The sequence below is a fragment of the Simochromis diagramma genome, unplaced genomic scaffold (genome assembly GCF_900408965.1).
Source record: "Simochromis diagramma unplaced genomic scaffold, fSimDia1.1 OVJJ01000284.1, whole genome shotgun sequence".
Classification (NCBI taxonomy): Eukaryota; Metazoa; Chordata; class Actinopteri; order Cichliformes; family Cichlidae; genus Simochromis; species Simochromis diagramma.
The window spans coordinates 1,556,706-1,572,092 of NW_024386871.1; the positions used below are offsets into that span (position 1 = coordinate 1,556,706).

At 41.2% G+C, this 15,387-nt stretch overlaps 1 protein-coding gene and 1 long non-coding RNA gene across 3 annotated transcripts; both read left to right on the forward strand.

Moving 5' to 3' along the window:
- The first annotated feature begins 1,042 nt into the window (after positions 1–1,042).
- LOC120733395 lies at positions 1,043–14,198 on the forward strand. Its single transcript, XR_005695817.1, has 3 exons — positions 1,043–1,053; positions 4,168–4,169; positions 14,042–14,198. It is a non-coding gene; the product is annotated as an uncharacterized LOC120733395 (long non-coding RNA).
- On the forward strand, positions 9,996–13,091 carry LOC120733394 (TOG array regulator of axonemal microtubules protein 1-like). 2 transcript variants are annotated; one of them, XM_040031540.1, is made up of 8 exons: positions 9,996–10,316; positions 10,756–11,085; positions 11,325–11,564; positions 11,729–11,852; positions 11,969–12,074; positions 12,174–12,412; positions 12,508–12,663; positions 12,751–13,091. In XM_040031540.1, exons 2-8 carry the CDS (start codon positions 10,998–11,000, stop codon positions 12,989–12,991), a joined length of 1,194 nt encoding a protein of 397 aa, XP_039887474.1. In that variant the 5' UTR covers positions 9,996–10,316; positions 10,756–10,997; the 3' UTR covers positions 12,992–13,091. The 2 variants fall into 2 exon arrangements, with proteins under 2 accessions (XP_039887474.1, XP_039887473.1); XM_040031539.1 differs by lacking the exon at positions 9,996–10,316 and having other exon boundaries at positions 10,559–11,085.
- Positions 14,199–15,387: the final 1,189 nt, after the last annotated feature.

Consider the following 15,387-nt stretch of genomic DNA (forward strand, 5'->3'; position numbering starts at 1 on the left):
ATCCTATCACATCAGCGTTAATACAAGATGTAATGAGACATTTGCAGCTGGAAAGAATTAAACTCCTACTTAGGGGGAGGTTGGAAGAATTCCATTCAACCTGGCAACCTTTTATAGATCTCTTCAATACAGCACAGATATAAACTATCACTGAGCCTCATTGGTAGTCCGATAAATAACATTCTCTGTCCAGCTTTCTTTTGTTGTTTGTTGTATTTTATTCTGTTCAATTTTTACTGTATATATGTAATCAGTTATATTTGAATCTTTGTCATCTTTATGGAAAAGAAAACTGGGAAACCAAGTAAAGAGATTTGGAAAAAAAAATAGTAGATAAATTATTGTTGCACGTTCTCAAAAGCACATATGATGAGCTGTGTTAATGTGCCAGCAACATCTTATAACAGCTTAATGATAATATATGATACAAAATAATTTTTACTTACTGCAATACGGGCAGAATCAATTATCTGGCCAACATTTCTGTTTTTCAGGACACTTGACCCCACTGGCTATCCAATGATTCTACTTTTTCTTTTAGCTTTTTTTTGATGGACAGACTTCCGAAGCAGACACAGCAGGTTCTTCTGCTTGCCTGATTGGGAATCTGGCAAGATGTACAGGGCCTGAATTTGGGGCGTGTCATGTTATTACACACAGAAAAGGCAGCAGAGAGACAAAAGGCAAATTATAGGTTAACAAGCACACTGACAAAAACAAAAAAGATGAAGAGTTAAAGAGACAAATATGCAGATAGAAACAGAGAGACAGACCAATAAGGACAGCAGTAAGAACAGATACAAACACAGTAACGTGGCTCTTAAATGTGCCTTTAGGAGTTTCTCAAAAATCAGATGTAGGAAGCAATAATAGGCTGATTGCTGAAGAACCTGTTGAGAAAAAAAAAGCATTCAGAATTCAGAAGCACCTTATACGCCAGTGTTCTCTTTATCTGTGTTGCCACATTGGGAGATATTTTGAGGACTGGCTACCATAGACAGGTGGAGAGGATTTTATTTGTGTTGATGCAAGTTTGACTTGTTTTAAATACAAGTATGAATATATACATTAAAACCCTTTGTGAACTGTAAAGGGTTGGTGTAGTGTAACGATTTAGATAAACCCTGTTTACTGTCCATTTGTATTTCATTTGCATTTGCAGCATAGATGATCGGTCTGCTATTTATTGATTATGATGATGTGGTGTGGCAAGATATATGCACTTAAATGTCAAGTCATTCGCTGTTCCACGAAATTGCTCATCTTAACCCATAGAACTGCTAAAAGCAACTCTTTCGGTATTTTTTGCATTTTAAATTAGAAAAATAATATAAAAAAATCTACAGATTCAGATTCTTACTTACCTGTGGTACGATCGAGTACGGTGACATCACTGCCGCTGATCTAATATGAAACAACACTTTCTCAAAAAAACCCCCCCCAGAAAAGTGAGTCACCGTGTATTCTTTAACAGCACCGAAGATTTTTGCCTAATGAAAAAGTTCTTTTTTATTTAATTCAATTTAATATGTAAGAGCGAGATTGTCCGAAGCAGATGGTAAAATGACTGCATGTATTCAGAGGAGATATTTACAATAGAACACATGGTAATTCATTTTTACAGTAAGTTCACAGTATTTCATCCTGAGTGCTTGGGCGCATGTAGTTCACTGGATTGGAGAGGTCTATAACTTTATTTAAAAAACAAACAAACAAACATATTTTTGGGAAAAAAAAAAAGAGTTGAACATTTATTTTGAAGAGTCGGAGATCTTTTTAACCTGACTGGCACTCAGACACTCGGAGCACATGGGACACGATGTCTCCCTCTCCAGCAACCTGGAACAAAGTTCTGCTTCTGCTGCGTTGGTGACCAACTTGACGGCTCTTCGCTGGTTAGCCCCTACGACGCCTAGCATTTTGTATGCCCTGCAAAGGGATTGACCCGCGAATCCTCGACATCCCACTTCGATGGGTTGGCATCTTGCCCGCCAGTCATTACTCCGACACTCTTCCACTAACTCGGAATACTTTGCCCTCTTTCTCTCATGAGCTTTATCAACGTCTTCGTCGAACTGGAGCCACTCCTTCTCCTTGCTAGCTTGAGGCCACTGCACCCGACGATGTTCTGATGACTTGTGAGCTTCAGGGGCCTGCATCACCTGGAGGCTCCGGGGAGTGTGGGGTGACTCCGGGCCTGGTTCCTCCTTCGTCTCACCAGGTGTGCTTCCTGCGCACTGTGATGCCAACACCTTCTCCTCACACTTCATTTTGGCCTGGTGGATCCGCAGGCCATGTCGGTTCTTGCATATCTTGCCTCATATGCATTCCGCGGTCGTTGTCATATTCCCATTGCCAAGTGTCGTATTTCTTTGATCCATCCGGTGGGATTCTCTTCCACCCCCCTCTTGGGAATCCCTGGGGGCATGCCGTTCGCCATCTCGATCGCCAGGTTGTCTTCGGTGTTAGGGCACAACAAGAAGTGCTTCAGCGCCTGACAGTTGTCCAGAATTAAAAGAGCCGTTTGAATAACAGGAGTCATAAAACTAAACATGACTGATGAGTGAATTCATTGCTCTTACTCTGCTGTACTGTCCACACTTCTGAAAGAACTTGCCAGCCTGCAGGTGTTTCTTCTCTCCGTCAAAGTAGAGAGCGATGCTCTGATAGTCCTCCTGTGTGGCCTCAGAGCCTGATGAACACAAAACCCACCAGCCATGAAACAACAGTGAAAACTACGCATAATTAAACAGAATGACACAAAGAGAAAACAGCTCGGGCCTCGAGCAAACACAGCAAAAGGGAAACACAGTTCAGATTTCCTGAAACAGGCTCACCGATGATGTCTGCTCCATCTGTGTGTGATGCTGCGCCAGCTGAAAGGCTTCGTCATTGCCATGGGATAAAACCAGGATGTGGATGGCCGAGCCATAGTCGTTCAACCGCAGAAAGAACCTGGGGTGCACACAAACAAATGAAAATAAATAAATAAATCACCAAGCAGAAACAAACAGAGCTGACAGAAAATTAATGACCACCAACCCTAACAGGAATGAATCCTTAAAGCCTTTAACCCTTGTGCCCCCTGGACCAAAAAAAAAAAAAGAAGGGGGGGGTCATGCTCCTCGCTAGTGAAAGAGAAGCTGTTTGGCCTGCCTATTACACGAACACCGCCCTCCAGTTGGACCTCGGGCTCTCCGTTGCTCCTCGTACTCCTTACTCCCTCTACATCGTTCTCAAGCGCCTCGCTAGTGAAAGAGTAGCTCTGTGGCCTGCCTAATACGCGACCACCGCCCTCCGTTTGGACTTCAGACACTCCTTGCCTCCTCATCATCCTTGCTCCCTCTACATCGTTCTCAAGCGCCTCGGTAGCGTACGCTTAGGTCTGCGGAGGGCGGGTTACGTGAACACAGCCCTCCGTTTGGACCTCGGACCCTCACTCTCACGGGCCCCGCTGGCAAGCCCTTAGCTTTGGGGAGGGCGGGTTTTGCGAACACCACCGTCTTTGAGGAACCCAGTACCTCCCCCACACACACACACACACAGGAGGCATTGAGGAGTAGAAGGAGGTTGTTGCTACGCCTGCGTCGTGAAACCAGGGCTCATTGTGTGTGCGCCCGGAGCAGCTACGGGGGAAACACATGGGACAACCAACCAGTTTGGGGCCATGGTTTATTCAACGTGTATTTTCAGTGTGGTTTAACTTGCTAATCTGATCTGAAATACTTTCCTTGAATGTGCCTTAATTTCACCTCTTTTTTCTTTCTTCTTTTCTTAGCTTACTGAAAATGTTGGCGACCAAAGGCCGGATCCAGGGATGTGTGCTACTTGTGCTACTGGCGTTATCTGGGCAAACTGCTCGCTGTCAACATCGATACAAAGGCAAAGTGCAATCCCAGGGTTGTGTGCTGCTTGTGGTACTCGCTTTATGTGGACAAACTGCTTGCTGTCAACATCAATACAAAGATAACAAAAGAATAGCCTAGTGTAACGTAGTGTTTTATGGGGGTTTTTTTCTGGAATGATTCAAATGTTACCATCATTTCCCCAACCCCGCAGGCTCTGCGACCCGTGAAGAACTGAGACTCCTTCTGGCCGGTAAAACAGGATCGGGAAAGAGTGCGTCCGGAAACACCATCCTGGGGGATGCGATCGCTTTCAAAGAAGACGTTTTGCCTGAGTCTGTCACCGATGGCTGTCTCAGAAAAGAGGCAGAGGGAAAAGACGGAAGAAATATCGCTGTCATCGACACTCCGGGGCTGTCTTCTGGATGAAATAGATGAAATGGTGGATTTCAGTGGAGGAAACCACTACACCGACAAGATGTATAAGGGGGCCCAGAAGAAACTCGAAGGAGAAAGGCTGAAGGGGAGAAAGGAGGAAGAACAAAGAAAAAGGGAAGAAGAGGAGAGGATCGAATTGAAGGAGCGGTGTAAATTCTTCGGCCTCCCCTCCTTGGGATTATTAGGCGCAGGAGCGTACTTTACATCTTATGTTCTCATGGGGCTCGGTGGAGCCCTTGGATATTCTCAATTAAATTGTACACGGTCAATGTTCGCTTAGCTAAACCCACCCCGTTTCTCCTTGTTAAACTATGAAGGCTGAGTTTCATTTCACTTGTTTTCTAGGATTTCTAGATCCAATGCAGTCTATGTACTTACTTACTTACTTACTTACTCACTGAATGTTTGCCTATGCTGTAGCTGTTCTATGAAGTCGCTATAACAACAAAACAACAAAAAAAAAAATAGAAAAAGATGGACTCTGCACCCCTGCGTCGCGACGAGGAGGACCGTTCCTCGGACGGCTCAACTGACAGTTCCTCGGAAGAGGGGGAGATACTGTCCGACGCGGAGTGTGGTGCGGCGGCGGCGAGCGAGCGGCAAGACGCCGAGCTTGACGGTTGGGCGTCTTCTTTACTCGTCGATACTGTGAAAACTGCGGTGTATCACCTACTCGACCTGATTAACGGTGATTAACGAGTACTGCAACATGGAAGCGGACGACGTCAAGGTCGGCACCGTGGCGGAGACGCTGTTGCATGAGCTGAAATCGGCGAGGAAAATCTTCGACGCCATCACCGAGGCCTACGACAAACTGGTGGGAGAGGATGTGGTGAAAATCGGCCAGCTGCGGCTGGTCACAGAGTGTTACAAAGGAGATTGCTGAGATTCGTTTGTCACGAAAGGCTGATTCTTTCAACGCACACATCCTACGGTGACATTTTTATCATGTATTCACAGCCACCGGAGGCGCTGTACAGCACCGAGCGCCTGAAACACGGACAGTTTGTTGATATTGTAATCAAAAATACAGCCCCGGGGGGGAGGGGGGGCGTTTTAAAAACGCACCCTCCCTATTGCGCATGTCCCTAAATGGTATGGCCTGGATAGGTAATCATTTCCCTCTGTGGCTGCCACTCCCGTTTCAATTTTTCTCCTAGTTTCGGGCAGGCTCTATGACGTTCGTCCACAGGAGGCGCTGTACAGCACCGAGCGCCTGAAACACGGACAGTTTGTTGATATTTTTTCATGTAAACCTTTTTTTTTTTTCATGTAAACCTGTTCTTGACATATCTACTGAGATTCGTTTGTCTTGAAAGGCTGATTACACCCCGTTGTTGACTTTTATTTTGCCTTCCAGATTGCCTCAGTTGTATCGTGAGTGTAATTTCAAGTAAAATAAAATAAAACTCAGAAGCGTCTGTGTGTTGTATTTTCTTCTTCTTCTTCTTCTTATTATTATTATCATTATTGTGATTATGCTTCATTTTCATGTACTGGGGTATCAATGACCCCCACACTGCCGCAGCAGCTTCTGTGCGCGGCCCCCAAGTGCTACGTTTTCTTTCCCGATCCCCTGACGAAACCCATTAGAATCGCTCTGGGGCAGTTGACGACCACAAATGATCGTTCTGGTTTTTTTTCATTTTCATTCACCTGTCTCTACTGAGGGTGGGGTACTCTGGGACCCCCGAGGTCTGGGGCTGCCCCGAAGGGGAGCACAAGGGTTAACAGCGGCCTCCCATGGACGAACGTCATAGAGCCTGCCCGAAACAAGGAGAAAAATTGAAACGGGAGTGCCATTCAGGGAGGGAAACGTGGGTGTACGGGGCGCGGGAGCCAACCCTGATGTGCGGCCTGTGAAATGCGACCCAGGGGTACTCTGGGACCCCCGGGGTCCGGAGCTGCCCCAAAGGGGAGCACAAGGGCTAATGAAAACAACGGAATTTGAATAAAAAGAGTAGAATTAGAATGAAAACAAAAGCATTTGAATGAAAACAACGGAATTTCACTAAAAAGAATGGAATTAGAATGAAATGAATAGAATTTGAATGAAAACAACAGAATTAGAATGTACAGAACAGAGTTTGAATCAAAACAATGGAATTTGAATCAAAACAACAGAATTGAAATGTACAGGACAGAGTTTGAATGAAAAAAACGGAATTAGAATGTACAGAACAAAGATTGAATGAAAACAACGGAATTAGAATCAAAACAACAGAATTAAAATGTACAGAACAGAGTTTGAATCAAAACAACAGAATTGAAATGTACAGGACAGAGTTTGAATGAAAAAAAACGGAATTAGAATGTACAGAACAGAGTTTGAATGAAAACAACGGAATTAGAATGAACAGAGTTTGAATGAAAACAACGGAATTAGAATGTACAGAACAGAGTTTGAATGAAAACAACGGAATTAGAATGTACAGAACAGAGTTTGAATGAAAACAACGGAATTAGAATGTACAGAACAGAGTTTGAATGAAAACAACGGAATTAGAATGTACAGAACAGAGTTTGAATGAAAACAACGGAATTAGAATGTACAGAACAGAATTTGAATCAAAACAATGGAATTTGAATCAAAACAATGGAATTTGAATCAAAACAACAGAATTAAAATGTACAGAACAGAGTTTGAATGAAAACAACGGAATTAGAATGTACAGAACAGAATTTGAATCAAAACAATGGAATTTGAATGAAAACAACAGAATTAGAATGTACAGAACAGAGTTTGAATGAAAACAACGGAATTAGAATGTACAGAACAGAGTTTGAATGAAAACAACGGAATTAGAATGTACAGAACAGAATTTGAATCAAAACAATGGAATTTGAATCAAAACAATGGAATTTGAATCAAAACAACAGAATTAAAATGTACAGAACAGAGTTTGAATGAAAAAAACGAAATTAGAATGTACAGAACAGAGTTTGAATGAAAACAATGGAATTTGAATGAAAACAACAGAATTAGAATGTACAGAACAGAGTTTGAATGAAAACAACGGAATTAGAATGTACAGAACAGAGTTTGAATGAAAACAACGGAATTAGAATGTACAGAAGAGAGTTTGAATGAAAACAACGGAATTAGAATGTACAGAACAGAATTTGAATCAAAACAATGGAATTTGAATCAAAACAATGGAATTTGAGTCAAAACAACAGAATTGAAATGTACAGAACGGAGTTTGAATGAAAACAACGGAATTGGAATGAACAGAACAGAATTTGAATCAAAACAATGGAATTTGAATGAAAACAACAGAATTAGAATCAAAACAATGGAATTTGAATCAAAACAACAGAATTAAAATGTACAGAACAGAGTTTGAATGAAAACAACGGAATTAGAATGTACAGAACAGAGTTTGAATGAAAACAACGGAATTAGAATGTACAGAACAGAGTTTGAATGAAAACAACGGAATTAGAATGTACAGAACAGAGTTTGAATGAAAACAACGGAATTAGAATGTACAGAACAGAGTTTGAATGAAAACAACGGAATTAGAATGTACAGAACAGAATTTGAATGAAAACAACGGAATTTGAATGAAAACAACAGAATTAGAATGAAAACAACGGAATTTAAAAATAAAAATAAGAATTTGAATGAAAAAAACGGAATTAGAATATACAGAACAGAGTTTGGATTCAAACAACGGAATTAGAATGTACAGAACAGAGTTTGAATGAAAACAACGGAATTAGAATGTACAGAACAGAATTTGAATCAAAACAATGGAATTTGAATGTACAGAACAGAGTTTGAATGAAAACAACGGAATTAGAATGTACAGAACAGAGTTTGAATGAAAACAACAGAATTAGAATGTACAGAACAGAATTTGAATCAAAACAATGGAATTTGAATCAAAACAACAGAATTGAAATGTACAGAACAGAGTTTGAATGAAAAAAACGGAATTAGAATGTACAGAACAGAGTTTGAATGAAAACAACGGAATTAGAATGTACAGAACAGAATTTGAATGAAAACAACGGAATTTGAATGAAAACAACGGAATTTGAATGAAAACAACGGAATTAGAATGTACAGAACAGAATTTGAATGAAAACAACGGAATTTGAATGAAAACAATGGAATTTAAAAACAAACAACAGAATTAGAATGAAAACAACGGAATTAGAATGTACAGAACAGAGTTTGAATGAAAACAATGGAATTTGAATGAAAACAACAGAATTAGAATGAAAACAACGGAATTAGAATGTACAGAACAGAGTTTGAATGAAAACAACGGAATTAGAATGAAAACAATGGAATTTAAAAACAAACAACAGAATTAGAATGAAAACAACGGAATTTGAATGAAAACAACGGAATTAGAATGTACAGAACAGAGTTTGAATGAAAACAACGGAATTAGAATGTACAGAACAGAGTTTGAATGAAAACAATGGAATTTGAATGAACAGAACAGACTTTTAATCCAAGACAAAGCTGCAGATAATGAAAACAGGAAAGAAAGACATTTGACTTAGTAAAACGTCTAAAAGTCGGAATATTTAGCCCATATAAAAAAGTTTTTAAAAGACAGAAATCACACAGCTGCTCCCTTTATTAAAATTTTCTTGTAGATCTGTAAAATTTAGCTACAAGGCTGAATGGACGCATGAGGGCGGGGCTTTGGTAATCTTTCAGCTGATGGTTATGCAGTCTGCTATATTTCAGAACCAAGTTGGCAACAAAGACCATTTAAAATCAACTGTATAATTCCATGACTGCATGGCTGTCACTCTCCTGTAAACGTAACTCTTTGCAGACACAAGGTCTTCATGTAAACAGCAAGGAGAGACTCCCTTTTTAGGTCAGTGAAACATTTATTCCAGTCCGCCTCCCAAAAAACTCTCAGAAACAAAATAAAGCAAAGATATTAATGGATTCTGACGCTTCTGTGACATCTGCAATTCTCTCCGCGGCTCTTCGCTGTAATACTATACGCCTTACCTTGAGCATCAGCTCAAGTGTGCCCAGCAATACATGCTGTCTAGATAAACCCCCAACCCTCCGCCCTCAACCACCAAAATTATGTGGAAAAAAAGATGCGCTTACATGACATGACAGAGTGTGCAGCCTTGAAAGCAACATGATACTCGTGCTGATGTGAGCTGTGTGTTTTACTGGGAGACCATGATATACATTACAAAAAAGAAAAAAGCTCCAGTGGTATTAGGATGGACAGAAGCATAGCAATGGAAAACTAGATCTACTTCTACTGAATCGAGAAAAGGTTCCTGAGAAGAGATTTAATTTTCAGTATATAAGAAATTTGGGGCGTTTCTGAAGGTACTGTACCATGTTAGAGCATCTTAACATAGAGTCCTTGAATACTAGGCAGTTGTAGAGGATGAGTTACTCTACTTTAAATGACTCCCACCCCTTATTGGAGGATTTCAGCTTCTTCCTTTGGGACAGAGGTTTGCAGCCCCTAAATGCAGGCGAAGCTTGAAGAAACAGCTTTGTCCAAACTGCTATTTTGTTGTCGTTGTTGTAGCAAATGACACACGTTTTTTTCTGTATTTCTTAAAAACTGTATTTATTTATTTACTGTACTTATTTCTCTGTTTATGACAGTGCTTTTATCTCCTTTTTGCTGTTTTATATGAATTTATCAGTATAGTGTTGTCTAGTTTTAGAAGCTGTGATTAGGACGTCTATTTAAATTTGTTGATTAAAGATCATAATTAGAGATCATAAGCTGCCTTTGACTTAGACATGTCTGATATTTTTGTAAAAACACAAAATAGTGTATATATATGAATATTTTCAAAAAATGCACAAAATGCTCTGTGAGTTCCATATGACATCATCATAACGGTGATTTACTGAGCAGCTGAGTTAGAACTTGTCACTCACACACTGAGAAGCACTCACAAACTTTCTGTTTCTAAACAATTTGTTCACTTTTTATCTCAGTCATGCCTAAAAAGACATCAGATAACTTTTTCCATCGCTTTCAAGATTTGATTCAGAGAAAATGCACAGGTGGAGATGTAAGTAACTAAACATACTCATTCTTGACTTCTCTGCTGTTCAAATGTAAACGTTTCTGAGAGATGTGTTATATTTTGCTGCTTTGCACAGTGTAATTTTTGTGTAAGTCACTGTAGACCAGGCCTGCCTAATCCCAGTCCTCGAGAGCTACTATCCTGCAGCTTTTAGATGCATCCCTACTCCAACACAGCTGAATCAAATGGTTTGATCTCTTCAGCATGCCATCATGTTTGGCAAAGGCCTGATAACAAGCCATTCATTTGATTCGGGTGTGTGGGAACAAGGATGCATCTAAAAGCTGCAGGACGGTAGCTCTCGAGGACCGGGATTGGGCACCCCTGCTGTAGACAGAGCAACTGTCAGCGCTTCACCACAGAGTCCAGGATCCTGGACTTTCACAAAGCTCAGAGCAGTAAGACAAATGTGTTCTTTCAACAGGCAGACACATTGCATATCGCACAGAGACCCAGAGATTATGCTGTGCGACTCCCACCTTTACCTAAGCAATGCGCAGGCTCTCCACAGAGAGTCCAGAGAAGCAGGAACTTAAGTCCCTGGTTGGATGACCCCTTTTGGAATCAGGAGGACCCTGACAGAAGTCTGAGTAGCCTCAGCTCTGCAGACACACACACACACCAAGTGATCTGAGGGCCATTCCTCTCATTGTTAGTCCTGTTGAGATGACACCGCTCACTCCAGTTCCTCCACCTCCTCGAGCAGCTTGTCCATCGCAATTGCCTGTTTTCTCTGCTAAACATTTAGGAGCAGGTCAGTTCAATGGTGATGCTTTTCTTTAGTGGTTACACCTGCTGTTAATCAGTTAGTTTAGATTTTAAAATTTGACACTGTAGATTATCTATTTTAATGCTAAATTACACATATTCTTGCTGTCCATTCATTTTATATGCTTTTTTGAAGAAAAAAAAAATCAGGAAGAAAAATGTTTATCGTTGTTGTTTCTTTTAGTAAGATGTCAATTTGTAGTTATTTATTTTTTGTCTAAACAGACACGAAGGTCATTTGTGGAATAAGAGTCTTGACAGTAAAAGACAAATTTGGGCCTATTTTGGAAAAACTGCAGCATTTCCAGGATGGGATTGTGACCTCACCTGGACACACAGTACCAACCAAAACATTTACTGCAGTAAAGCCTTTGACTCCAAAACCTCCAACAGTTCCCATACCGCAAAAACGAGGACCTCGGCTTGGGACGCTGCTGTGCTGTGCAAAAGTCGTCCCTATAGATGGTAAGCGGTTTTCCTCAGTAACTGTAGAAGATGCTGAATAATCAAACTTTAAATTAAGAGATTTTTTAAAAAGATTTTAATGAACAATTAATCACTGCATCATGTACAATGCTTCGAATTAGAAGAAATTACAGTTTCTCTTTACTAACCTCGTTGATTATCAGACAAGGAAGCAGACAGTCAGTGCAGTCAGAATAATCCAAGAGAGAGCAGGGTCAAACTCCCGCCTCTAGCTACACCTGTTAAGAGCCTGTCCCACAGCTTTAGTCTGCTGTCTTCAGACGACTGGTAAGAAACGTAGTAAGGAGACATTAAATACTGCACAGAAACAGTGCTGCATAATGTGGCTGTGTTATTTGTGGTGTTCCTGAAGTCATGTTCAATGTTGTGTTGTGTAAATACAGGATTAAGAAAAGACAGGGGTTGCAAACTATTCAGTCTCTGGCAAAGCACCACTCGGACATCCTGAAGACTAAACTGCATGAAGTGTGTCTGGTCCTCACTGAGGAGGTATTGCACACTTTATGTTTCTTATATGTGTTTCATGCAGCTAGTTTCCCTTCAAGTGCATACTACAGCCTCAACTGATGATTTTCACTCACATTTTAGGTGAAAAACCAACACTCAGCAATAGCCTGTGAGGCCATACATACCATCGATGAGCTCTACATTCAGCTCCAGAAAACAATGGACCCAGAAGTTGAAACAACAGGCCGAGCTCTATTGCTGAAGCTTGCACAGACCAACAACAACTTTCTTCATCAGGAGGTCAATCTGGCGCTTGATGCCATGGTGGAAAATTGCAGCCATGGACGGATTCTGAGCGCTCTGTTTAACACAGGACTGACGTAAGAGGAGAGAAGAAGCTGTAGTGATTTTATTAGAAGACATGAAAGAGAGATCATGTTCACTGAGTTGTGTGTCTAATATTGTCCTTGCTCAGCCACCGCTGTGCCGCAGTGAGGAATAGCACAGCTCAACACCTGCACCAGCTGGCTGACAAAGTTGGAGCAGCCGTCACCCTGAAAGCAGGAAGCTTCACTGAAAGGTTTCTAATTGCTGCCTCTAGAATGGCAGGGGATGCTGCACCTGAAGCCAGGTGGGTACTTTTAAATGGGTTTGAAGTGCATCAATGTTTTATTTTCTGTGAGTTTACACAATTAATGACAACTGTAATCTTCCACAGGTACCATGGGCGAACAATCATCAAGAAACTGACCCTTCACAAGGACTTTATGAATTTGTGGATGAAGATTGTCCCTGAAAAAGACAGACGTCCTGTGGAGAAGAGCCTGAAAAAGGCTAATAATTACAGGCAGCAGGTCAGCATCCAGACTAGGCTCTCCTCTCCAGCAGGGCCTGGGATCCCCAGCTGTGACAACGCAAGTCCTGACGAGTACAGAGGAGAAGAGCGGCTGCTACAGTAGCAGCAGCACTCTGAGGCTAAGCTGGGAAAGTGGTTGGAGGTTCAACCATCATGACCACAGACAGTCCCAGTGCAATTAAAATGGCACTTTGGTTGGCACATATACAGTTTCTGTTTTTCTGTCAACAAATATTAATACATTCTTAGTTCTCTTGTTTTCATTTTTAACCCATGATTTTGCATTTTTATCAGGATTCAAAGTCATTTTTAGAAATAAATACTAGAAAGTAGAGCAGGGCGATATGGCCAAAAATATTTATCACGATATATATTTGAAAATTTGCGATAACGATATAACTGACGATATAATTGATGCGAGACAAAATACAACTCCACAACATTACTAGCGCAAAAAGACAACCTTCCATTTATTTTCACTTAAACAAGAAGCTGGTTTTTATGTACATTAATATACTGCAACAACATGGGAATAGAGCAGCTGCCAGAGAATTCAACATTAATGAATCAATGGTACAGAAGTGGAGGAAGCAAGAAGAATGAGTTTAATAAAGTTTGATTTATCTGACTGCTTTGTTTCGCTTAATGTGCCTTATAATCCCGTGCACCTTATGGTCCGAAAAATGCGTACTGCACACTGCAGTTTAATGTTGCAAAGCACCTCTTTTTAACTTCAGTGGATATTATACATGGTTATGCTCAGGATATGTCAGCCCATTTCTACTGGAAATGCCTTTTGGTTAAACTTTCAGCAAGGAAAGTTTAGGACCCAGATTACTCCCAGATTTAAGAGCATCTTAGTCCGACAAATACGACAATAACGACGGCCGCTTGCATGTTCTGCAAAAAAATGTGCTTTGTCGTGTATCTGACGGACAAACACCAAACCAGTTCCACATCACTGAAGTTGCACCATTTTTACAAACTAATTCTGGTTCATCTGTTTCACTCAACAATCGGCCACATGCGTATGAAAACAAAGGCACTGCGCATGCGCGTTTTACTCCCATTCTATCGCGATATTTCATTTTCCTATCGTTGCCTAACATTATACCGGTATTACCGTGAACGGTATAATATGGCCCAGCCCTAGTAGAAAGCGAAAATTTCAGAAGAAATTTTAAGCATGCCTATGCCGCTGCTAATCAGTGTAGTTTGCCATTCAAACGGCTACAGAGAGCAAAACTCAGCAGAGCAACCATTCTCCACCATGAACTATGGTAAAAACAAACACGGCTCGCGCCTCACAGATGACAGCTTACAGTTTTGTGTAAAGATGAGGTGACTTTGTACAGCCCGAATTTGCAGACGCTGTGCACAGAGGTTCATGAGCAGAAGTCCCATTGTACCACAGCAGACCCGACAATGTTTGCATGAACACGCTTTGAAGCATTACGTTATGGACCACTTTTCACACATGGTTGGTGTACCCACACAGCCGGCTGTAGCTTTTCAACTCACAGCCCAACACACACCAAAAAAAAACAGCCGAGAGAGCACAGACTTTACACCCGTGGGTCCCCCTCCCCTGCAGCGGCACTGCAGACCACGCCCTGCCACACACATCAAACACGTAAAATAAATATTTATGCACTTTTGCATTTACTTTTTGTTTTTTGTTATTTTTACACAGTGTTCTGAATGATTAACAATGGTCTACAGCCAATCTTGTGTATTAGTATACAAACTTTGGTTGTAAGATTCAGATAACTATTTAATAAAAGGTAAATATTTTATATGAGAGCAAGAAAGAAAAGTATATCTTTGTGTCCCCCTTTCCCTGTTAATGCCCCACCTGGCAAAAGCTTTGCTAGATCTGCCCCTGCACAGTTACCAGCTGTCAGCTACACAAAAAAAGGAGCTTGATGTTATTTGTCTCTCAGAAACAGTTGATAACTTTCCTTCAACTCATTCATGTCACCTAAAAGGTAAACCTGTTTCTCCATCACCAGTTCAGCTCTGATGATTCAGTAAGGACATCTCCTGGTTTCGACCAGCCCTTTTTTTACAGCTGTGGCTCCAGCAAACATCAGCTGATACTAGAAATTAAAATCAAATGAATTCTAACAACAGCTGATCAAGCTTAAACTGCTGCTGTTGTTTAGCGCAATAAACAAACGAGAGAAAAGCCGATCATTGATCAGTTTCATGATTGAAGTTTCAACAGGCAGAGAATGACAGGGGAGGCTGTCATAAAGTTCAACATCAGTAACTTAGCGTGCACACAGCTGTCATGCTAGCTAGCACGCAGAACGAGTTATTGTAACTGTCAGCACAAGGAAAATAAACTACACCTAAACTCAGTTTATAGCTGACCCAAATAGAGTGCAGTTCATAACTTCTTAGTTCACCTCACGCTCCGACCGGCAGCCGCCTGCTTCTCCTGCCTTCGGTTTCCCTTATCCGCGATTGAGCTCCGCGTTAGCCACCACCGGTCCC

Excerpts from the sequence above, each read along its gene's own strand:
- LOC120733394 (XM_040031540.1), top strand. The coding sequence starts at position 10,998 with ATGACACCGCTCACTCCAGTTCCTCCACCTCCTCGAGCAGCTTGTCCA. Across the intron at positions 11,853-11,968 it reads CTGCTGTCTTCAGACGACTG|GATTAAGAAAAGACAGGGGT; the intron begins GTAAGAAACGTA and ends GTGTAAATACAG. Across the intron at positions 12,664-12,750 it reads GATGCTGCACCTGAAGCCAG|GTACCATGGGCGAACAATCA; the intron begins GTGGGTACTTTT and ends AATCTTCCACAG.